The sequence below is a fragment of the Hippoglossus stenolepis genome, chromosome 13 (assembly GCF_022539355.2).
Source record: "Hippoglossus stenolepis isolate QCI-W04-F060 chromosome 13, HSTE1.2, whole genome shotgun sequence".
Taxonomy (NCBI): Eukaryota; Metazoa; Chordata; class Actinopteri; order Pleuronectiformes; family Pleuronectidae; genus Hippoglossus; species Hippoglossus stenolepis.
Genome location: NC_061495.1, coordinates 12915343 through 12940654, shown reverse-complemented (window position 1 = coordinate 12940654; position 25312 = coordinate 12915343). Strand labels below are relative to the sequence as shown.

At 42.6% G+C, this 25312-nt stretch overlaps 2 protein-coding genes across 6 annotated transcripts in view; one reads left to right on the top strand and one right to left on the bottom strand.

Moving 5' to 3' along the window:
- LOC118120514 (calcium-binding mitochondrial carrier protein Aralar1) overlaps positions 1 to 6737 on the top strand; it is a 20670-nt gene extending 13933 nt beyond the window's left edge. For all 3 annotated transcript variants that reach the window (XM_035175543.1, XM_035175545.2, XM_035175544.1), the window contains exons 11-18: positions 1 to 53; positions 1044 to 1096; positions 1335 to 1415; positions 3273 to 3413; positions 5138 to 5276; positions 5654 to 5812; positions 5957 to 6047; positions 6130 to 6737. The exon at positions 1 to 53 is cut by the window's left edge and continues 106 nt beyond it. In XM_035175543.1, the coding sequence (XP_035031434.1) occupies positions 1 to 53; positions 1044 to 1096; positions 1335 to 1415; positions 3273 to 3413; positions 5138 to 5276; positions 5654 to 5812; positions 5957 to 6047; positions 6130 to 6337 (925 nt within the window). In that variant the 3' untranslated portion in view covers positions 6338 to 6737. The remainder of the gene's footprint in view (positions 54 to 1043; positions 1097 to 1334; positions 1416 to 3272; positions 3414 to 5137; positions 5277 to 5653; positions 5813 to 5956; positions 6048 to 6129) is intronic.
- dync1i2a (dynein, cytoplasmic 1, intermediate chain 2a) lies at positions 6685 to 25312 on the bottom strand. 3 transcript variants are annotated; one of them, XM_035175546.2, is made up of 17 exons: positions 25212 to 25312; positions 24245 to 24362; positions 22804 to 22918; positions 21435 to 21522; positions 20133 to 20222; positions 19681 to 19796; positions 14172 to 14258; positions 13824 to 13986; positions 13629 to 13728; positions 12637 to 12762; positions 11320 to 11466; positions 11122 to 11235; positions 10498 to 10631; positions 9403 to 9547; positions 8164 to 8304; positions 7864 to 7989; positions 6685 to 7591 (listed from the first exon to the last, which is right to left on the bottom strand). In XM_035175546.2, exons 2-17 carry the CDS (start codon positions 24350 to 24352, stop codon positions 7478 to 7480), a joined length of 1914 nt encoding a protein of 637 aa, XP_035031437.1. In that variant the 5' UTR covers positions 24353 to 24362; positions 25212 to 25312; the 3' UTR covers positions 6685 to 7477. The 3 variants fall into 3 exon arrangements, with proteins under 3 accessions (XP_035031437.1, XP_035031438.1, XP_035031439.1); XM_035175547.2 differs by having other exon boundaries at positions 20163 to 20222; XM_035175548.2 differs by lacking the exon at positions 20133 to 20222.

Here is a 25312-nt window from a genome sequence, read left to right as displayed (position 1 = left end):
CGACTGCGCCAAGAAAGTGCTGCGTTACGAGGGCGTCTTTGGATTCTACAGAGGTAATCCTTTGCAGATTTTATAGTGCGTCAGAGGACCTGAAAATCTGCAGCACCGGGTGCAACATGTGGCGGGGGCCGCGTCTTTGCAAAACAAACTGCCTGATGGGAAAGCATCGGGATTTGTCAGCGTGCAAATATCAGCAGCATGGTTTTGCTAATTGATACCAGAAACCTTTGCCCTCGCTGTGCGGCATGAGAATGGAAGCGACACCCAGGGGTCGAGTTTTCATTATCTCAATACCTGGGAACGCTCCCCGAGGAAAATGACCAGCAGAATTCATGTCGCGGCGGCGTCTGATCTGCCTCTGCCGGTGATGATAATGGTGCTGAAGGCCTGTGATATAGAACACTTCTCCCCTCAGGCTGCTCATATGAGGGAAGTCAAGACTGCCATCTACTGCTGCAGCTCTTTGTTGCTCAGATCTGGCTCCTTCCCTCCTCTCCTTGCACACGATAAGAGGGTGATTGACTCTGAGACAGACACGCTCGGCTGTTTTCTGGCCGCATACCAGCAGCAGTCACTCAGCAGCTCCTTCAGAAGTTTATCTGGCCTGATGAAGGACAGACGGTGAAACAGTACGGCGGTTATCGCCACCGTAGCACCCAGCCTCAACCCCCCCCGGCCCCTGCCCCCACCTCGATCTTGTCGGTGACCACACAGCGCTCCCTCTGTTCCCCACCAACAGTGGGATCAGGCCTCAGCAATGTTGATCCCATACGCACCGGCAGTGTCATATTTTTTTGGACTTTTGTTCCCATTTCAATGGGACCTTTGTGTTTTCGGTGCATCAGATGTATCAGGCACATCTGTAAATATTTATGGGTTTGTTTTACACACACGAGAACCCCGCAGCTCGTATTGTTCTCGCTGTCAGTGGATGTATTCATTCCGCAAAAAATACAAAAAAGTGCATTCATTTCAAACCTGACTTTCTCTCCCCCTCTCTGTCAGGTATACTAATGGTATCTATGAATAATATTTTTCTGCAGGTCTCCTCCCGCAGCTCATCGGTGTCGCACCGGAGAAAGCTATCAAACTCACGGCAAGTCATTCCACTGTGTAGCTTGTTGGAGTGTTCAAAATAGGAAAAAAAAAGTTGCTCTGAGTGATTCACTGTGAATGAAAAACATGCACGGAGCTTAGAGGAGATGCAGTCGTCGCAATCAAGATGCGACTGCAAGCACAAGTTAACATTAATGCCCCAGAGCTATCAAGAGGGGGATTGTTTCTCATCTGCCCCTTTTTTTTCTTCCTGTGGTCTCCCCTCCTTTTTTTTTCAGATGAATGATTTTGTCAGAGACAAGTTCACCACACAGGACGGCACCATCCCTCTGCCGGCAGAGATCCTCGCTGGTGGATGTGTAAGCATGACCTCCGTCATCCCTTAAATTCAGCCTGTTGGTGAATAACTCAAACACTAGTTGGGGAACAAAACAAAAAAAATATTTAAATATGTTAAACTATTATACTCCTATCAACACATAGCCATGCAAGTGAAGTAAATACAGTGGTGGTTGAAGTATTCTGATTACTTTACTTAAGTAAAAGTAACAATACTGCAGTGTACAAATACACTGTAACAAGTAAACATCCTGGATTGAAAATGTAATTGAAGTAAAAGTGTGCACTTTATATTATTAGTAAAAACTACATTAAATTAATGTATAATTTCCTAAAACTGTATTTAATATATTAATATACTATTATACATTTATATACATTTCATACTGTATATATTATCAGTTTAATCTAAAACAATTCATCAACAATTTTATAAACTCATATTTTGTGTGTAAAATCATGATCTGTAAAGTAACGAGGAAGTAAAGCCGCCAAGTAAATGTAAAGGAGATAAAATATTATGTGTATATATAAATTTCCTTTTGGCCAAAGTGTTAGAATCTGTGTGAATTTAGTCTCATTTGAATTCAATCTGACTAAATTTATCAACAGATGTTTCTCATAATAATGTTTCATTTATCATGAGTGTGCAAGAGATAAATTGTTCTCAGCTCAGCTCGTCTACAAAAGTTAAATTTAGACTCTGAATTCTCCAGATAGATTTTTCTTTGCCTCATGAAGTCATTTGAGTGCAGCAGTAGATTAAAGGTCTATTTCTGTGGTAAAGTGGAACAGGGGCGGCCGTGGAGCAGAGCCTGCAGGTTGCTCCTCACAGAGGAACGGGGTCTGCGGGGTTGTGACCCCTGTCAGGGTGTAATTGGAGGAAGAGGCCCCGGAGGGTCCTGGATGAAGCGGGGTCTCGCTCAACGTGATTGAGTCTGACAACGCTTTACATACCTGAGGCGTGGTCCCAGCGCAGGTCTCCTCACGAGCAGCGAGGATCTTTCCATTACAAACTGTTGAACAATATATATGGCCTGTTGTTTGAATTTATTCATGTGCTTTATATCAAGCGGCCCACCTCCTCATTATATTTAATGCAAGTTTAGAGTCTGGCTAATGTGATGGGAATTAGCTTTTGAAATGATCGCTCCCTTGAGAGGAGAACTGAAGAAGATAAAAGAGAGGAGACATTAATCTTCAGAGCAGCGGATATTCCCCCTCCACTTTGAAAATGACTGAATGTGCCGGAGCACTTTTTAGACCTTTGCTCGGATGTTTACAGATAAAACCGTTGGCCTGAATGTCACCAGCAGCCATCCTGGGGCCTGATTAGATTTGGGGAGGGTGATAAATGTGCTGGAGTCAGAGGGTGCCTCGCCTTTAGGGCATCGCTTATGAGGACCCGGAGCCGTCCGGGTGATTCAGCGCTCTCCCCTGGGAATGGGGGGTGAATTGGGGAAGTGTGCAGGGCAAGGCCAGGCAGGGCTGCTCACCCTGCCACAGGAGGTGCCTCAGGGGAGGCGAGGGGGCAGAGGGCCGGTGCCAGGGTCAGAGCCTCCCAACCATGGGCCGGGGCTTCTCCGCGCTCGACGCCTGCTCTCTTATGACCCCCGTTGTTCTTCCATCAATGCTTGCTTTTTCCTCCTCCTGTCAAGGCCATTCTCTGGCAAAATCAGACAAAAGTGTATCTTTTGTGCTGAAGTTTACGGAGATAATTAGAAAATTCCTACGATGAAGAAATGCTTACTCACCATTTTAACCCCGAGTTCACTCCTCAAATGTGTGACCCCACTTATGACAGAAAATCCACTGCAAACTCCTCTCTACATACAAACAACTCATCAGCTGTTTCTCTTTCCGCTTGCGTCCTGCAGGCCGGAGGTTCCCAGGTGATTTTCACCAACCCTCTGGAGATTGTTAAGATCCGTCTGCAGGTGGCTGGAGAGATCACCACAGGGCCCAGGGTCAGTGCCCTGAATGTTGTGAGAGACCTGGGCTTCTTTGGCCTCTACAAGGTAGGTCAGCACCTCTGCAGCACCGTGACGTCTGCAGCCTCAGCCTCTGTCACACAAGGGCAGTGAAAGGTGCTCCGATGTTTCTGAGACACATCAGCAACACTGAACGTTTATTCATTGTAACAGCAATTTGTTGTGAGGATACAGACTCAGAAATGTGATACGTTTACATCAACCTGTAAAGATCAAACTTCTTCAGGGTAACAACAGCAGACAACAAGCAGGGACAAGTGTCCACATTATGTCTAACATTCAGGTTAGAGACTGAATTCACAAAATACAGGCAAATAATGTTAAGGGTGAAATAAAGATGTTGAATTTTATTATTAATCTTTCAAATAACTGAGTGAAAAATAAATCATTGTAGAAAAATTAAAAACAAGAAATTTACAAAATAGGAAAACACTGGTAAAGAAACAGGTAAAGTTGAGAAATATCTAAACATACAGTTTAATAATGTGTTATTGTCAACGTAACAATACAATATGTACAAAAACAAGAATCTAAAATGTATTATTGTTATTGTCCTCGAAGTATATATCAAAAGAAGTTCTTGAGGACAACTATACTTTAAAGGTTGTAAATTAATCTGCCGCTTATTGTCTTCAATGTTTGTTTGGTCTATAAACCAAAGAAAATATTTTTTTTAAAACAATTTTTTTGGGATCCTACAAATTCCAGATGGGATCAGAGAATTAAGGGGAAAAAAGGAAAAATCACTTAGACAATTAATTATTTAAAAAGGTTAATTTTATGTTGCTGTTAAAAAAATAAGAGTAATAGCAGCAATGTTACAATACGTACGTAAATGTCCTCTATGGATAATGATGTCATCAGCATCACTTCAGTATTAAACTTACTCATTATACAGAATGGCCACTTTCACTGTTATATTATCATATACAATCATATTTATGATTATTAATGGTGCATTCACTTGAATGGAACTTTTTAACATCATTAGTGGAGGTGGAGTTAATTTTAGACACAATGTTGGATAGGTAATCAAAATTCATTGTGTTTTTTTTAGATAATGATTTTTTTCTATGAAAAATTGTCATCTGCAAAATAACAAATAAAGTTATATACAGTTAATATAATGGGGTGATACATTTATAGTTCCCTTTTAAAAGTAGTGAAGAAGAAGTTTCACAGTAACATAAATGGAAACACGTAAATAAAATACAACACTTTATTTTGCACTACTGTATATTATCACATAACAATGCACAGATGAAATACTACTGTATTTGAACCAACTTGTTGTTTGTGTATACAGACAAAACCAAGATCAAGATCACAAATGTGCACATCAAACAGTGCTTTTGTTGACTGTTTGTAATTTTCCAATTTTCCATACTTTGCTACTGCTCCTTTCCAGATTCTTGTGGGTTTACTTAGAGCTCCAGTCATGTGTTCATCCTCCATATTTTAATGAGGAGCAGACAGCGTGTGGCTTGTTAAAAAAAATGCTGACTTCCTCTTGGTAGAAGAAGCCAGCACACCGGGCTCCATGTTGGAGTGTGTGTGTGTGTGTGTGAGAGAGAGAGAGATGGATCTGTCTCTGGAGGCTGCAGCTCAGCCCGGGGCTCTTTGGCTCCATCATCATCACTGAAGCCCCCCTGTGGGTTGAATGAGACAGCTCCCAGACCTCAACCACTGCCTTTGCCCAATTTAGCAGCCCTCTGATATATGTTATATTTTAAAAAATGTCTTTTCTCTAGGGAGCCAAAGCCTGCTTCCTGCGAGACATCCCCTTCTCTGCCATCTACTTCCCTGTTTATGCCCACAACAAGAAGATGCTGGCAGATGAGGACGGAAGGCTGGGGGCGCTGCAGCTGCTCTCTGCTGGAGCCATCGCAGGTAACAAACATCTGGAACACCTCTGGACAGCAACAACAACAACATGTTGTGTTTTTATTAAGTCATGTTATTAAGCCTGCTCCTTCCACTGAACCTCAACAACAGCCTGTCTGCATGTGCATATACGTATTATCCTATATACACAATACAAACATCTACATGTATGTGTGTGTGCATTCCTGAACACACATTCATAAATGTATGGTTGCTACTCTACATATTATTTATATTAAATAAACATATACACACATATATTTGTATGTATATCTATAATATTTATTGTGTATATATTTGTCACACTATACTATCTAAATGCGACACCATCTGTTCATAGCCAAAGTGCCTCATCTTACACCCGTTGTGAAATGTATCCTAAGGTGTACCGGCAGCATCGCTGGTAACCCCTGCTGATGTCATCAAGACCAGACTCCAGGTGGCGGCCCGAGCAGGCCAGACGTCGTACAATGGCGTCATCGACTGCTTCAGGAAGATCCTAAAGGAAGAAGGTTTCAGGGCTTTTTGGAAGGGTGCAGGAGGTAAATGTACACACACACCGGTAGTCCTGTTAAGTGATTTTATGATCGGGGAAATGAGGCTCGCTGTGATGGCCGTGATTGTCTCGAAGCCACTGGAGAACTATTGAATCCCTCATTGTGATTTTCAATCCATCTTCCGTTCAGCTCGTGTCTTGAGATCCTCGCCGCAGTTCGGCGTAACCCTGGTGACCTATGAACTGCTACAAAGATGGCTCGACGTTGACTTTGGAGGACAGTAAGTGCCTCGCACCCCGTTTTCAAAAACACTCATTAATACCATGAAGTGCGTTTTTGCCCTAATCCGACTCTCTCCTCAGTCGTCCGGTCGGCTCCGAGCCCACTCCCAAACCCTCGGCGGAGGACCTTCCCTCTGTGACAGCAGACCACGTGGGCGGCTACCGTCTGGCTGCTGCAACCTTTGCAGGCGTGGAGAGAAAGTTTGGCCTTCACCTGCCTAAGTTCAAGCCTTCTGGAGAGGAGACCATCAAACCAGCGGAGTCCGGAGCAGATACACAGGCGTCATAAACCGTTGTGACTGCGAGGGCTGCATGCTCCTCCGCTCATTATGTCTCCTCCTTAGTGGTTTTATCGAGCCACGTTTCAATTCAACGCATTTGAGCGGTTGTCTTGCTTTGAATGCTGCATGAGTATGGCTTTACTGCTTCGTCTTTGCACACTTTATTGTACATATTGTACTTCTCTTCAGAGGGACATTATGGCTTCAAGAAAGGATTGTTAGCTGCGTTCTTTTTCTTCTTTCTGGCGTGCAACAGCTTTGGTGTGCATGTTTCAGTCGTATTTCAAAGACATGAGGATGTACAGATGTTTTCAAGTATTTATTTTGAAATCATGACCTGGGAGACTCGGGGGGGAATTATTTAAATGTATTTATTGTATTTTATTGAAATAAATCATTCAGACTGTTTCTACTGTGTGAAAAGTACATTCTCCCTTTTGACACCAGGCTTCGAGATTCTTCCGGAAACAAACCGTCTCTGTTCAGATCCCGTCAACACACGTGACAGATCTGGGAATCACTGAGCAGTTACAGCATCGAGGATATTCAAACTATCCCAGGTCTAACCAGCTCCACTGATCAAGTGTAAACTGGTGTAATCTATAACAATATAGAAGTAGAAATACATTTGGATTTTGGACAATTCAGTATTTTACAAACAAGTGAAGTCTGAAGCAACAGAGATGACAACATGGGCTACAGCTGTGAGATGTTTACATTCTTGAATGTTTAAAGATGTGATTGCTTCAGTTCAACTGTAGAGTTTCTGGTGAATATGTGGAGTTGAGCACTTACAGTATTTGGCTTGAAAAACTCAAAATTAAGGCTCATGCTTTAAATAAAGACAGGATCTTTACAGTCAAGGTTTAAATGAAACCTTTAAATGAAAATTTAAGGCATCTGGTTAAAAGGAGGACGACAGTTCTGCATTTGCGATCATGGCTTCCTGTTCACGTCTGAGGTCATGTTATTCCATGGAAGACTGGTGATGGTCCAGCTAAACAGACAAGGTAGAGTTGTCCGATTAAAGTACATTGAATCAAAACATGTCCATACTTCTTTCTGATCATAACCTCCATCTTTCCCGGGGGGTTGATATTAACAAGTGCACCACTGGTCCCTTAAGCGTTGTGTCCATGGCGATGAGATCAGGCAGCCAGGCGCTGGGCCGCCAGCTCTTCAGCATCGTCTCTGTTCTCGTTGATCTCTGCCAGCGTGCGGACAAAACGGGTCCACTCGTCGTTTCGTGGCACCGCAATTTGCTGTGGAGAGGCATTATCGAAATTTCAAAACACGGTCCCCAGTGGCACAGGATCACACGTAAAGTTTCACTTTGAGCAAAATCCTCAAGATGCTCTTAAGAAAAATCTCATTAAGGTGAATTGCCCCATGGTCTGTGTAATTAATCACTCGTTACTAAAAGTACAACTTAAGTCAGGCAAGAGGCAGAATCGCGTCTGCAACAACACGCCTAAGTGACAGAGCAGAGTAATCAGAGATCGAGTGGTTAAAAAGCTGAGTCATGCCCACTCACCTCTCCAACATCATATACACGCACTCGCCCATCAGAGTCTCCCACAGCGATTTCTCTGCCAGAATGAGCCCATCTGACCCTGTTGAGGGCCGGGTTACCCTCCACTGTGACGCTGGCAGTGGGGACCTGAAACAATAACACAGCAGAATAACAATCAGAGGAGCGGGAACATGTTCATCTACCTCTGCAGTAAATCATCTCATTAGGATATGAGTGTAGCTCTTACTAGATACACAAAATCCTTGTTTTTCTTTTAAGGGTGTCACAGAAAACGTGTATGTTTCAAATAGACTGCAGTACCTCGGTGTCGTTGTTGAGGTTCCACAGGTCCAGATGTCCAACGCCGTCCACACAGGCAAACAGAGCGGGGTGAGTCGGTGACCACATCACGTCATACACGTAATCAGAGTTATCCTCAAATGAGTACAGGGGCTTGTTGTTCTGCAGTTATGTTTGGGAAGAAAAAAAAAAGGTACAGAATGAATTATTTTTATCTTTTATTTTGAAGGGAATTCAGTTTTTGCTCTTTACATGAATCGGTTCACTCCAGCATTTTTAAACACCACTGTTTCTTCATCACGATCAAACTGTCCAATCTTTCTTATTTGCGAGACTCTATGAACTTCAGTTAATTGATCCAGTCTGGTCCAGAGTGTCTCAAAATATATTTAATGAATTGGCACATGGCTCATGTTCCACACTGGATATCTTTATGACTAAATAGCAGCCAAACTGACCACATTCTTATCAGCTGTTGTGTTGTTCATTGCTAAACTAAGATGATAAACATAGATTCAACACTGCTGAACGTTTAGCATGAAGACAGTGGTTGTGCTACAATGTCAGTTAGTTAGTCATGAGGCTGAAACTGTGGTAGAAATTCTTAATATGTTTTGTGTTTATAACATTTTACTTAAGTTGTTATAAGGTGTAAGAAAAACAATGGATCAGCTGTTTAATCTGTTGTAATAGTAGTGTTCTGATTGTCTTGTGGTTTCATTTCAACTGATTGCTGACAATGAGGGCACACATTTAACACTCCTAACACTTAATACTCTTTATTCTGTCTTATAAATTTGTTTACTTCACATTGAGAGTTACAGCCTCACAGAGCTGCTAACATTTCTTCACCTTGCTTTTAACTACTTTTGGGTAAACAGGATCCAGGGCAGCGACTCTTCTGGTTGTCAGAACCCGAGTGCGCCTTGAGTGGCAATTCTCTGACCGAGCCCAAGAGAAAATTAGCCGAGCCTGACAGGAATTCAGTTTTTTGTGTCCAAACCTGATCCAAGCCTGATGTTTCCCCCCCCCAGCGATTACAGACATGTGCAGCATAAAAAGTCAAGTAGATAGCCCAGCCAACGTGTCTGAACCCCCACCTGAACTACGAGGTGTCAGGTTCGGATATCCACACTCTACTTAGGACGTCTGTCTTACCGCTTTATCAACCTTTTGACTCAAGTGTGTGACTTGCACTACAACATCAACACATGAGAGGGGTCCTATCAAATCTCAGTGCGCGCTGGATCTCACTCGTACCTTGGTGCTCCACAGCTTGACAGTCCAGTCGAAAGAGGAGGTGACAAACAGGTGGGAGAAGTCCAGGGGCCCTGCAGCTGTGTGGCAGTCGATCCCTGTAATGGGCCCATGGTGGCCCTCAAACATCTCACTGATGCCCGCTTTGCTGTGGAGCAAACAGATGAACAGGGGAGTAAGATGTTAAGTAATGAGCTACAGTTTTAATGTTTGAATATACGTGTCTGTACAACGGAAACAAATGAAATTATTAACTGCTTTCTAATAACTGGGTGTTAGATTAAGCATGAACGAAAGCAGCAGGCGCAGACAGACCTCTGCTGGATGTATTCACATTAATCATTTACTTATATCATGTGATTACCAGCAGGGTGGCAAAAGATTCTGCAGCCCCTCAGCCACATGTTGCAGAGCTGTTACCGAACTGAGGCTCTGATAATTAACGTAGAGAGGTAAATACTCAGCATGAGTGATGCTTATGCATTATTAACTGCGATGAGAGTATCATACTATTGTAAATGAGGTGGAAAATTATTCCCCCAATTACAGAGGTGATTCTGCCGCGGGGAGCCTTGCAGCGATCCCCTCTCTGCGGTCTCAGGGCATACTGCAGGACATTTAGTGTGGCGCTAACATGCTACTCAGTGGCAGCTCTGATTTAAGCCACATTTCTCGGCTGCGGACCATCCACTGTATGAGGAGGCCTGGTCTCTTAAATGAGAACATTGTGGGATGAACTGCAGCTTTAATTCTCCCCGGGACGAACGACTGTAAACAAACTCTCTCACCGGGAGAAACATACTGAGAAAAAAAAAAGAAAAGGACGGGGAATGATTTGTTTCCCCTGCATGTGTGCCCTGTTTATGTTGAACAACCTTTACAAACACAACTGACAAGCGGAGAAGAAAAACAGGATGACCGGGCAGGAGTGAAACCTCAAACAGCAGGAGTGTGGATTGTGTTGGATTTGCGTTGCACGGGGAAGTGAGTGGGCTATATTTATTTGACACACGGTCTTAGGTGGGCCTAACAAACCGCCTCGGTTTCCTGGCGGCGTTCGGAAGGGGCGCAAGGGACCGCAGCTCCTTATGAACACACCTTCCATGACGACACGACATGTAGACCGAGCCGTCCTCGCTGCCCACCGCAAAATTGTTGACATCTCCAAGAGGGAAAGACATGGAGGTGACGGCTACAGCTTTGGACTGCTTGAACACCAGCTCCATGCTGTCCTGTGGAGGGGGGGGGGGCATGGAACAACATCCATAAAAAGCTCCCTGCTCAGACTTTAATGTTAACACACACTCTGCCAAGCACAACCTATAAAAATCACTTGACAGTTTATTAATGCATAATCAAAATTCTACGAGCAGTTTATGAAAAAAATATTTGACGTTTGACAGAGGTTGAGGTCTTGGCAGCACGGATGAAATGACACAGCTAGCAAAGTTAATTTCCTTGAAACTGAAAAATGGCTGGAGACGGGTAAAGCCGGGGAAAATACCAAACTGGAATGCTAAAAGGAAGAAGTCCGGCCAAAAACTTTGACATTTAGCATGAAAGGGAGGGACAGGAAGTGAGAGGAATGTGACACTGAGGAGACAGACATTACACAAAATGTAAAATCTGAGCTTAAACAATTAAACGTTGTGGTTAAAACTTTAATCCTATTTTTATGTTCAGCTATGAATAGAGAACCCACACACACAGTAGATGTGTTACCTGTGGCTGTGAAAGCATGTCCAGACTCCAGGAGCACATCTTTCCATCAGTGGAGATGCTAATCAGATTGTGGGCGTTCTGGGTGCCAACCACGTTCACACAGTAAACCGGGTGCTGCAACAACAGTGAGGGAGGAAGTTCAGTCTCCTGCTGTATTTTAATTAAGTGCAGTTCCACTCTGCCAGTTGTTTACAGTACCGTATGTGCTGCTGCAGACAGGGGGGTCCTCTGCACAGGGGTCCTCTTATTACTTCTGTTGTCCCACAATACAATCTGCCCTGAATATGTGCCCCCGACCACAACGTTGGGATGGAACTTGGCAAACGCAGCCGACATAACAGCAGACTGTCAGAAAGAGGAAAAGGCGGAGAAGGGGAAAAGGCAATATTTAGTTTCTCTGGTGGTGAAAAAGTACATGTTTATAGTGACACGTCCTGGTGCCAAGTCTAAAGTCATGTCCAACATCCAATCAAACAAAATACTGTATTTCCTGTCTGTCTTCATTGTCTCTATCAAATAAAGTTCCAAAATGCTGCAGAAAATATTTGTCAGATTGACCAAAAATGACAATAATCATTGGATAAAACCTTAAAGAATTATACTTTTTTGATGAAAGCTAATGGAAACACAATTCTAGGATTAAAAAAAACCTTATAGTAACTATCCACTGAGGTAACAGACCACAAGGCAGACCTGTGTTAAACCTTCAGAGTTACCAGTAATCAGAACATGGTAAACATCAACATGAATCCGCTGTTCTCCTGCTTTATCTCAAAAGTTCAAAAACTGTTTAGTACTTTAACAAATACATCTTGCATCACTCATGTCTGACTTCTTTTTGTGTAAGCAAAACAAAACTTGAATTATAACTTTAATTCATGAACTTTATCACTGGTTCTCGGGTGCTGACATACACTGCTCTACCTGCCACTATATTTTTCTACAGGGACTTCTTTATAACCAAAACTGTTATAACTTGATGAGCTAAATCTCATTTGGAGTCGACTTGGAAGCACTTGGAAAATTGCATTCTCACTTCTGTTCAGTTCTACTCATCTGAGCAGCACGCCTGCATCTACATCCGCTCTGGAGGCAACAACATGTGGTTCTACTCAACTTGTCTTGGTGAAGGAGCCTCGGGGCATGCATTATAATAAGGCTGGGCAGAGCGGAGGAGCTCTGCTGCTCTCCCTGCTCGTTCATCTGAACACAGGGCCCTTGTTTAGATGCACATGATAACCAGCCCTGCCCCACACACTTAATCCTGCTGCAGCGCTTGGACTCCGTTCAACTCCTGCACCACAGGTCTTCTCCGGCGCCGCGAGAACATGTGTTTGTAGATGGATGCGGTGGAGGTGGATGCCAGCCCAGTGAACTCACATTGTGGATGAAGGCAGAAGGGGTGAGCAAACAGGGGTTGGTTGGAAGGGCTCCATGCTTGTCATGGAAGAAGCCACCCATGAGAACAATGGGAGGAGTGGGAGGAAGAAACAGAGGCGCTTCACTTTATCGTACCTGACAATGGAAGACGTACTCCGGTGTAGGCCTCTTGTACTTCATGTTCCACACTAATACAACGCCATCTGGCTCATGAGGAGCTTCCTCGTTGTTGTTGTATGAGGCAACCAGGAGTTCAGGATACTGGTGACAGAAAATTTAAAAAAAATCAGCCCAAATGAATGTTAGGGGGGGAGGCGTGCAGACATGCCCCCCAGGCTTGGCTCCATGTGGACGAGCCTTGCTTGCCCTTTGCAGTGCTGCTGAATGCCTTAAAGAATGAGTTACTGTTTCCTCAAGATTTATGGCTCGTTTACGTCTGACAACCCTGTAGAAACTTTGGCAAATTACGTTTTTATTTGCTTTCATTATTTTTAACCAAAAGTTACAGTTCTGGAGGCGCTCAGCGGAACACAGCAGTCGACCAAAACAGAGCAGCTCACTGAGAAGCTTTTAAGATTTAAGCCGACTGATGTGCAGAGAATAAATTCAGAAACACTATCCAGACGTAAACAAACCATTAACCTCAGCTACTTCTAATACTTGATCTGAGGGTTTACAGTGTGTGAATACATAATTTCAAATCACCAGGGAGTGGATGTGGCTCTGAACAAGTGAATACTGTGCACCAAGAGTTGGTGTTCAATCACTGTCAGAAGTCGTTGCAGCATCATGCATTAAATGACCTTGGACACCGGAGGAAACAAATCATTACGGTGACACCTTGTATGGGACATAACTTACTTTTCCTGAGGGAGTTGTGGCTATAAGTAAATGCTGTCAAAGCCAACCTATGTAATCATAAAGCATTATGGCTGCTTAAAGCTAAGTTGTTTTAACAACCATTTAGCAACACATGCACATATTACTTTTATTTTAGCACAAACACGCCACAAATTAATTGTCGGGATTGACGTTTGAATAATTGCAAACTCTTTCTAAACTGTGTCAAGTGAGATGTGTTAAACTGTTGGTTTATATATAAAAGAGCTGTAAAAAAGGAAAAGGACCTGGGGGGACCAGTCGAGACAGGTGACAACACGATGTTTGGACCAGCGCTCGTCCATGAACTGCCTGTTGAGAGACAGCTTCGCTCCGGCCTGGATTTCACTGAGGGGAAAACAAAGCACCACAAATCAATAAAAACACTGCTTCAGAAACCAATTATGATTTAAAAAAAACAGCACTAGCTGTCCGACTATTACCCCTCCTTCTCCTCCAGGTCACGGCCACTGTAGTCAAAGAAGAGGTCCACATGCTCTGATAGAGCTCGCTCAATAATGCGAGTGCTGTGGTCAAAGAAATTCGCAAACTCCTCCGAGTGCAGGATCTGGAGTTTTTCCTCCTCTGTTAGCTCATGGGGGGCCACTATACAGAGGAGAAAAAGACAATGAAATGTATTGAGGTTATCCAACGCTCGGGGTCATTATGAAAAGTGATGCACTGCTTTACAGGAATAGAAACCTCTTTGTTCTCTGCATTCACTATTATAAATGAAATTGTAAAATTTCTAGAGGAACTGAAGAGGCTCAATTTCATGGGTAGTGAAGTACCTTCCTCCTCCTCTTTCTGGTCGGGTTTCTCAGTCGGAGTCACGACTGCTGGTTGAGGAGCAGCAATTTCTTCCTCCTCTTCTTCCTCTGTTGATAAAAACAGGATATGAAAAAATACACTTAGCTGGGTCGACTACATCTCTGAATCAACATATTCCTATGCAAGAAATTGCAAATCATTCTGTTTATGTCAAAACTTGAGCAGAAAATAAAACCAAATTCTGAGTAAAAACGTTCACAACACAGACGATCATGACTCCGGCAAAATGTTTGATCATTTCTGGTCAGTACATCTTCCACCTCTATTATTTTCTTCTTTCAATAAAAGCTTCACCCGGTGATTATCGGCATGCCAATAGACTGATTTTGTATCTCTGCCTTGCATTTGTTTGGTTTGTCAGCACAATGTCGCCTTTCAGACAGAACCTGCTCCTCTAAAGCAGGGAAGTTTGTCATTTGTGTCGAAGGGACACAGCGCAGCGGGTGTGTTGTTGTCATAGGGACCCCTGTCTTTACCAACTGTTAATGAGACTCTAGCCATTCAATAGACTTGAGCTGTCAGTGTAGCTGTTTCCTCTGTGTCCCAGTAGCAGGTTGCCCCCTTCTAGGCCACAGGGCAGCGGGGCAGAGGGTGTGGAGCAGCTGCCAGGGCCCGTCCCATTGGTGTGGCCAGATGACGGCATGGTGCAAAAGCAGATGGTGATGCTGGGATTGTCTTGTGCTCTTCAGAGGTGGCATGGGGATGGTACAGAGGTTTTCCGCCTGGCTGCCCTGACACAAGCTTCTCCCTGAACGGCAAGCCTATGCAATTACCATCCTAGCAGGAGGTCCTGCAACTGCTATTCAACCTCAGAGAATGTACGACAAAATACAGGCCAGACCAGCTGGCAAACTGCACACCGGTTCTACCTCAAAGAAGATGAACACGCTTTTTCAAAACACATCTCTTAGAGACAGTATATAGCTCATTCTTTCGATGTAAAAAATAGAAGAAAAAGCAGGACAAAACAGATTCATGAGGAGTGGGGAAATACTCGTCTGGTTCCTACAGCCGTTTATCTTGGTATGAACCTTATAGTTAATCTAGGATGACAGCACCACATGCCAGAATTTCCTTCCTACTGAGATAATCTAAATGATAATGTCATCCGTCACTTTGTCCATAAACTGATTTATCCCCTTTCTCAGACGGAGGTTTGGGAAGAAGGTTATTGGGTGCACTGATGAGTTTACAGAACTGGGTTGATGAAACAAGCCATTTCAATGTGCGGCCGTACTCCTGCAACCAACAGGAGAAGGTTAAAATCTTTCCTTTCAAGGGCCTCAATCAGGCTTAAAGGAAAACAGTAATCACTGTCTTTCAGCTAGTCCCGGCCGTGCTCGTCAGCCCTTTTCGTGGTGAGGCAGCCAGAGCAATCAACCTGCCAGGCATTAGGAGCGGATAGACAATCTGAAAATAAAGGGTATAATGCACCTGCCAGCCAAAATGGCCATTTGGAGAAAAGCTAGTGATCCTGGTGACCCCGCTGGGGAGGGACGTGTAGGGGGGCAGCAGCAGCGCTTAGCAAGGCTGGGTGGTGGAGGAAAGACAAGAAGGAGGGGGTGGTGGTGGTGGGGGTTTGCATTTAACAGAATTCACCCGAATCACCGATGTCCCATACACTGACACCTCCTCTCAAAGCAGGCCCAATTATGGCTTTTGTACCACTTAAGGAATAAAAGCTTTTCTCTGGGGGAGCCGGACAGGAGGAGGTGGGGTGAGGGGGGGGCAGAGTAATCACAGGTCTTCGTCAATTGACAATATATTAATGCAAACACAGCATGCGGCCAGTGATGTACAACCAGAAAACTAAATGACCTTTGCTCTTCGCTGCAGGTGTCTTCCACTTTCTATATGTCCCGCCAGAACAAGGACCTGACTTCAGCACGTGCAACAGGGTTTGTCTCTGCCAATAATGAAACCACACGACAAAATCTGCCAGTGTATACACACACACACACACACACACACACACACACACACACACACACACACACACACACACACACACACACACACACACACACACACACACACACACACACACTTTTACTTCTTAAAATAGAGAATCTCTATTGACAGTTTCCAAAATTGTGATCAATATTTTTCAAGTTGAAAAATGTCGGAATCTTTGACTGCAGCAAACCAGAAAAACGGATTTTGACGATCTGATAACACTTTGGTCGTCTGGGAAACTGGAGTATACTGTTTTCAACTGTTTCAACAGTGGTTACACACATGTCTAATAAACAGTGAGGTGTAAAGATCCCAAACATGCCCGTGGTCAGCACAAATCCAAAACCAGGAACAAAAGGTATAAAAAAAAGTATTTTCAAAAAACTATTCAACTGCACACTGAGAAAAATGTTCCATTAAAATGTATTAGCTGCTGTATGACAGAGGGATACGATTGATATTTAACAGTACTAATCATCAAGTGCATAAAAGCTGACCAATACTACAAGTGGCACTCGAAAAAAGAAGGCCATTAAGAGCTTTTGTGATTAAAAGTTTTAACCTGCCTCTGAATTCCGAGTGATTAAAAACAATCACATTCAATTAAATATTCGATTTACTAAACTCCTCTACATACTTACTGCTAAGTAGACACACACACAGACACATGCACACACACACCCCTCAGCTCTCCTCAACCTCCAACAGTATCTTACTCCATAATTACAGCCTCTTGTTGAGGAGTGCATACTGATGCTACATATTACCTACCAGTGCAGTTGGGAATACTGTAGCTGAATTACAGACATTCACCAATCTGACAACTAAAAAAATCAATTAATTTTTTTAAAGTGCCACCAGATAAAAACGTGCATCTATATAGAGCTCAAGAGCGTAGTTTTCTGAATAGAGATTTTGATTATCATCCATATTGTAACCATCCAAGGTAGACTTACCACAAGCTATTTTATATTATACTATTTTATATGCTCCTGCAGAAGCCAAGAGTTCTTATGATATCTGTTTTTTAAGAAAACACTTTTTTGCCCGCAATATCAAGGATACCACGCTGCCCACAAACCTCAGGTGTAGTAGCAACCATGGAAACGTTTACCACAACCGCTAAAATCAGGTTGGCTACGTCAGGATGGTTAAGCGTTACTCCACTAGGATACTGTACTAAACACTAATCGTCATACACAAATATTTGAGATACAAACTCAAATATATACCAACACTATATCAACAAGGTTGAATTCAAGAAGAAGGACAGTGGAAGTCGTTGGAAAGGGATAATTTGCAGTGGTTTCTGGAATCAGTATTAAAATAATTATGCACACAGTCTTGTACCTTTGCCATATTTTCCATTTTGCAATATTATTGTTTGATGTAAATCAAATGTTACGATTCATCTCGGAGCTGGTGCCTCCGGTTGCAGGCATAAAACTCTATGTATAAAAAAATTTCTGAAACATCAATGGAAAAAACTAATGGGATATTTAGTTCTGAAACCAGAGCCGTTCTAAAAGTGGGCGATAACTGTTATGCTACATTGTCCAAAGTTCACAAACTGGGATGATTAAGATGCCAAGGCTAATAGTTATCAATATGTAAGTCGTCTTATACAGTCACAGGAATCTGAGATGTGATTTCATGCCACAATATGTTAATAAAGACGGTCCAGTACTTGTTCAGTGGGCGAGTGACGCACTACTGTCCCTGCGACCAACAAACAAATAATATAAAAATGAAGATGCATTCTCCTCGACTGTTCAGGAGGTCTTTCTTCAGGGTCAATGGGGCAAGTGATGTTAAAAATAGAAAAACCTTGAATCTTTTACTCCTTTTCTCTGAGATGTCTTGCCGACACTGTGGGAACCCTTGGTCTGCAGCGAGCCGGGCAAGGCCACCGCTCCCTCTAATGCCACCGCCCGCTGACCTTGAGAGTGCCGCGCTGTTGCCTCCCTTTGACAACATGATAAATCGCTCAATCACAGAGCAGACCTGATGCCATCCCGCACATCAGAAATGCGCCGAGGGGAGCAAGCAGGGAAGGGGATGCCGTCTCATCGAGTGCCAGAAGTGATGGTGTGAAAATGCACAATGTCACTGACTGCGTTTTGTTATGTGCCTGTTCAGTGAAGGGAAAAGACAGGGAAGCGAGGGAGTTGATGAAATGATTACATAGTGGCAGAGAGGGGAAGGGGGCCTCGTGTTGAACAGCTGGCAGAAAACATCGTTGTTTAACACAGTTTTTACAATGCTCAGTAGAGTCCAGAGTAAAGGGCGACAAGGAACAGAGGGATGCTCTTCATCCTTCACTAGTTCTGCTCATAGTTTTCCACAAAATCACACAATTCTATCTCACTCACGCTGCATGCCACCAAAGAATTTCCGACACGTCACCTGATCGAGCAGAAACCAACAATCAGTTCACTGTTTAAAATCCTTACCAAGCTTTTAAGTACGTTTAAAACGATGTCAGCTGATTAAAATAAACTGAGAAATCATCTAAAAAAAAAAGACTCTTCTTCTTCCAGTGGTTGTACTTTGAGGAATTGCGACTAGTCCAGATACTTCTCTCAGTCGAGTGAATACCTGAGCCAAGACTCAAACGGTCCTCTTCAAATGAAACAAGCTGCTCATTGATATCAGTCCCCTACTACATATGCGTTGAAAAATGTCCTATGTCTAAAATTCCTGCATCAGCCCCATGATCCAGATCCACACCAAAATGTAATGGGTTCTTCCCTGACTCATACCGCATCCTTCCACCAAGTTTCGTCAAAATCCTTTTGGTTGTTTTTGTGTTATTTTGCTCACAAACAAACAAACAAACAAACAGACAGACAGGAGTGAAAACATAACCTCCTTGGCGGAGGTAAACATAACAGAAAAACACAAAACACAAATCCTCCAATCAGGATTTTAGTCAAGCGTGTCATTCACCATCTGTCAATACGTAAATCAACCACGAGCAAGCAGAGCACCCACAAATAATGCATATTTCATGGACATGTGTCCAATATGTGGACGTTAGCAGCAGCCCGAACATCAGCAATTACATACTTATCGACATGCTTCAGAGGCAGTAAGCAGTCATATGCACTGCGCTTCATATCTTCCCCTCAAATCACATTTCTCTTTCCTGTCACTGGTTTCTCATCTTGCTCATTAATTATACCGAGTTGGTTTTCGAGCTGCACATGAGGCTCAGAGGAGCAGAAAAGGCCGAGTTTAATTCTCTCCTCTGACTTGTATTTCCTGGGCCTCATTTTTACTTTACTTTCATCTCAGTGCTTTGTTAAATCAACTCTCTTCTACTTGTTGTTCATTTCCAGTCTCCACTTGTGCACTTCATGCAGCAGTAAATAAAACATTTGTCAACCCTCGTCAGACGACCATATATGTCGATGTATATAGAGCTTGTAAAACCTATACATTGACATATTCAAGCACTCAGTTGTGTACCGACATCTTTTGTTTGTGTTTTTTGATGTAAACCAGAATCACCTTCTTTTTGCTGGGTCACGACAGGTGTCTGCGTCTCTTTTGTGTAGGACACAGTTTCACGTGGAGGGAAGTCCACCTGTGTGACTTTGGCCATTCCCAGTTTTGGAGTCACTCGCCTAAAAGCACAGAACAACTCAAACTTTGCACAACATCACTGCAAAAGAGTAACAGGTTTAACAACAACAAAAACATACAACAGTCATACTACTATAGCTGCTCTTCTGTGTTTCTGAAACAATTCACAGCTTTTTTTTTAATTAAACTGCTGATCAAAGTAAGTAAATGAGTGTTTCATGGGATGGCTTCTGATTAGTTTAACAACCAGTGTGAATTCATTAAAAAGGTTTCGTCTTCTCACTCTTGCATGCACGGTTGTCCTGCACTGCATTAACTGAATCATGACTTTGAAAAACAAAGTAATCATGCCATAGATTGAGAGAAGGGAAAATGACCAGGAAAGGAGAGAAGAGAGTGTCCAGTACCCCAGCTCAGAATCAGAGTGAAGTTGAAGTGTGGACGGGTCAGAGTCCCAGTGCAGATTCCTGGTTAGTGTCACAGCAACGAGGCGGCATTAGTGAGAGAGACAGGCAAGCACAAATGAAGAGAGGAGATAAGGTTAGCTTTGTGGCACACAACATGCTGATCGGATCCTACGTCACTAATCAGTCAAGTTTGCATGTTGCCAAACACACTTAACAAACTCAATGTATTTTTGTTATTGTTGTTTTTCAGGTCAAATCACGCTCGCGTCTGTCTACGCAATACTCAAGATGACAGATGAAAGAACGTGTCTGCTTAAAATGCATGGACACATAGGCCCTCTGAGTGGGATGACACAGGGTGTAATGTGCGGCCTGCGGGGCTGATACAGCCGTGAACTGTGTCACACCAAAGGCTCCCAGTGCTGTGTAGACAGAGAGGGAAGGGGAGAGAGAGAGAGAGAGAGAGAGAGAGAGAGAGAGAAGGAGCCCTCAGGGAGAAAACATGACCTCCATGTGTGTAGGAAATGGCCATGCTGGTGAGGGAAATGAGTCAACACGTAGGGGGAACAGCTCCCTGGGCCTGATGGGACACTGGGGGAGCTTGGATTTCTGTGCAGGGAAGGGGCTCTAATTAGGGGTTAAGAAGTCCCCCAGGCATCGCAGCAGCAGCCTGCTGTTTTATTGTTAATTTAGAATCGTCCTAATTCAACAGCACACAAATTAAATAAACACGCACTCACTTGGCATTAACTCCTCATCATTCGCTGTGTGGGTGTGAGACTTTGTAAAAACTTTCAGCTCTCTTGCTCTTAATACAATCAGGCTTCACATTTATTCATAACCTGTGTCCCGAGTTCAATGTAATGCAAAGCTCACAAAGCAAAAGCAGATCTGCACTTCTTCAAGCCATGTGAAAGATATTTCAGAACTTATCTGCTGTATAATAACATTTGGAATTTCAGTGGCTGTGACAGTGAAAACATTTTCTTGTTGGCATAAGCATGAATGAGCACAAAAAGTGGACAAACAGAGCGGTTTGAAGAGATTTAAGATCAATGATGTAAAACACATTCAGACCTTCTGTCTTTAATGCAGAAAAAGCCCTTAATTCTTATAGATTCTTATTACAGTGGCCTGTTTTAAACTCTTGTAAAGTCCTGTAAGGGAAGTGGGGGGAAATCGTGTGATACAAACATTGAATTAGGTAAGTGTGTGTGTGCGTATATATATATATATATATATTTTTTAATATATATATATAAATAAACATACCTGGGTCCAACGGCTCCATCAGAGTCCTGGCTTCCTGCCTCGCTTGGCGTACCTGCCGATTTGGCAGTCGGAGACATGGGAGGAGGGACTACACAGTGAGACACACAATAATCATCTGTTACCATGTAAAGTTGCTGAGGTATTCACAACAGAGAACAAATTCATCCAAACTACAGTGGATAAACAATATTAAATGTTAGGACATTTTCTCAATGACACGATATTACTGAACATGTGGTAAACAGTGTTAACTCCTGATATTAGGAGCAGAGCAAGATAAATATGTAAATCTGTCTGTAAGTTACAAACATGAGAGTGAAAAAAGAGGCATAACAAAAAAGAAATTACATTGACTTTGTCTGTATTAAATAAACGTTTGAATAGCTGCAATGATATGTAGAATATAAAGACAAACATGATGTTGTGTCACTTCTGTTAAGAGTGTTTGCGTGCTGCTCTGAGGTGATGAGGGTTTTTAGTATGGATCTCTTCTGCCACCTGGTGTTAGCAACAGGACAGTGCTCCAAAAACCCACAGTAAAGAATCTGAGCATTACAAAAACATTAACATTTTTGACATTCACTAATACTTCTTTTATCAATGACTCTGCTCATGTTGTAAAACAACATCATTGTCATTATTGTGAAATCTGCTTAAGTAAGACTGTTTCAGAGATTATTTTCAGGCTCGTCTCAGCAATTTGCTGTGAAAACCTGCAAAAACATATTAAACACATTTTTGGACATGACATTTCCTTTTAAAAATCCCTTGGTGGTAGCCTAATAATCTGTGTAATGGATATGACTTTTCTTGTTTGGCTCTGTAATAGAGAGCTCTGAATCTCAAATAACTAAAATAAAAACATTTCACCTCATGAGAATGACTATGAGTTTAAAAGGTTGGCTTTCAGCTTTAATGTTTGGCTGTTAGCATCCAAACCAGATGAGCAGTATTAAAAAGGGTCCTTTATTCACCAAATTATCAGTGGCAGAAAAATAACAGACAAACTAAGGTTATTATAGTTAATATTTGGTTGTACATTAGTAGCAGTCAACGACTGAATGTTACTGCTTCTGAGCTTCTTGCCTTCAGTCTGGTCTTTAATATGATCTCATGATCAGCCGGATTAGAATCATGTGACAGAGTTGCCAAGTAAAGAACATGCCACTGTTTGGCCGTAAAGAAAAGATTCCTAAACTCTTCACCCAGTAGAACCTTTAACTCTTGTCATAGAGGCAAGACAGTGACAAAATATAACCATGAGACTTATAAAACAGGCTCCCCGAAATACCTGTTATTCCCTAAATTAAAAGTTATTATTAAAAGCGGATATGACTGAAGGAACGAACCAACAAGTAACGTAACATACCGACAGGAGCATCTGAGGCTATGCCCATGCTCTGTAGCATGGCCTCAGTCTCACGTCTTTTCTTCTCCAGGTCAGAATCATCCTGGTGAGCTGCAGCATCTTTCAACTGGTCTGCCTGGAAGAATGAAAACACATCACCTATTAATGCAATCATTACACATTACATTGCTATGATCTCAGACAATTAAGTTTTGTCCACTGACGTCACGACATCACTTTTCAGATGTTTAGCTTGGGGAGACTTTTGCACATCCCCAGGTTCTGACTAATTAACTGACAGATTTGCATTTGTTGGACAGTTCAAGAATTTAACCTAACTAGCACCAGAGAATTCAAAAAAATTCAAAATGAGGCAAGACAGAGCTGATCATCATTACGTTTCATTATGTAGAAAATCAAGTTATGGAAAATGAATTTAAGGCCTTTGAACAAATTACAGCTTTGTCATTATTTGACGATGCCCCTCTGTTGGACAGGCAGATTGTAGATTGTCTTAAAATCACAATGTGCAGACATGTTGAAAAGCTTTCCCCTCTCAATAACATTATTTTTGCTGACATCGCTATAGATTTATAGAAGTGAAGGCTTACGTTCTTATCTGAGTGGAGATTGTGTGCTACACGTACACATTATCCTTTTTATGAAAAACAACTTGCAAACACTTAAAAACTGACTCAGTCATTTTAGTTGTATTGTTCTGTGATCACATTACATCAGAGATGAGCATTTTCATACACTCTACTTAGTGTCAATCAACTCACACAAAGCAGTCCATGAAACACGTTCTCCTTTGCCAACTTTGTTTTGACATCGTAGATCATCAATATGAAATGAACTGTCTTCACAGATTTACAGTATGTAAATAGCACATAACTGAAATCCCAGAATCATGATCATGAATCATAACATGTTTTTAAATGATGTTTTACATGAGAAAGTTATGAGTGTCATAACAAAAGAGTAGCCAACTTTGTGTTTAATTTACTTAGACATTTTACAGTTAAATCTTCTGAAACTTGACATACTGACAGTGGGGGTCACCATGAACAAGAGTGAGGTGAAATGTCTGTGTTACCTCTAAATGTTTTTTCTAAATATAATATTTAATATGAGCATGTTATGAGTTATGAATGAAAAAGGAGCCAACTTTGAGTTTTATTTTCATTAAAAAAAGGAAATACATATATATATTTCATTAAACTTGTTATTGTCTTGTGTGGAATAAAATCTAACGTCCATAAGTCTCATTAAACCTTTAACGTTTGTTTATAGACACACAAATAGACTTTAGTTTTCAAAGTGCCACATGCCCACAGTGAATTGAATCATGCTTTCACTCAAATCGAGCCACTAATGGTTTTGAATGCGTTCCTTCTCCTTAATACTTTTCAGTCCTCATTGCCAGTGAGTGCTGGACACATATACAAAGTGATACTCATACCTCTTTCTTCTTGCGCTCCTCCTCCTTCCTTTTCTTCTCCTCTCGGATTTGGGCCAAACGCTGCTTCTTCCTCTCCAGCTCTGCCTTCAGCTCACTCTTGTCGGACATGATGCCACAGCTGGGAACGCAAACACAATTTCTTCGAGTTGCACTGAGAAAACAAGTGAATCTTGAGATGAAACCTGTTGACATCAGGGGGACTCGTTGTGTTTGCACTGGAAACTAAAGACAGCCATTTGAGGTGGGTCTGCTGACAGCTGATTCTCTCAGCTTCAGCACCACCTTGTGCAGGATCACAGCTGTGAGCCCAGCCTCCCCTGGCAGGAGGAGCACTGATCATCCAGCGGTGTTTCCTCTCCTCTCTGCAGCTCAGGGACTTTAATGTGTTCCCTGTTTGCAGAGCGACACTGACCATTAACGTCAGCTAGCAGAGCCCCACCCTAACCACTGACGAGACCGTTCACACCCGGCATTAGCTTAGCATGGGGCTAGCTTATCACCTCACTCTCTGCTTCTTATCATCTCTCGCGCATGATGTCGATCTACAAATAGAGTTCATGTTGGCATCTCTTTATTTTACCAATCGCATTACGGTTCCATTGAAAAATGACAAAGCGGCCTCGTTAGCTGCTGACGTTAGCCTTCCTTGTTATAGCTAGCATCACTGTTGTACATTTAACTGTGAAATCCTAACACCGAGCAAAGTTGGGTGTGATTTCTTACGTTAAACGGCGCTTTTAAGAAATAAAAGAAAACCTGATTCCCACAACTCAGCCCCTACTTTTAGTACTAAAGATGTAGCATTAGCTTTGTTTGTTAGCGGCTAGCTTTCAGCTACACAGTCCGCAGGCTGAATAAAGCTAAGCTAGCGAACAAAGTGGAGCTACAAACACGGTGACAGAAACATGTGCATGTTATAAGTGTGTGACACTGAAGAAAACGCGACTTTAATCCGTGGATCACCAACCTTAAAGCAGGTTTTCGACCTGACACCAAACACGCAGCCAAAACAATCGAGCTGACAGCCCAACTACAGGAGCCGGGAGGGGTCCAAAGGGTTATTTTAGC

Coding starts and splice junctions, on each gene's coding strand:
- dync1i2a (XM_035175546.2), bottom strand. CDS start 24,352: ATGTCCGACAAGAGTGAGCTGAAGGCAGAGCTGGAGAGGAAGAAGCAG. Junction 21,523..22,803: donor AGCCTCAGATGCTCCTGTCG/GTATGTTACGTT, acceptor CTCACTGTGTAG/TCCCTCCTCCCATGTCTCCG. Junction 12,763..13,628: donor GTCTCGACTGGTCCCCCCAG/GTCCTTTTCCTT, acceptor TTCTGTCACCAG/TATCCTGAACTCCTGGTTGC.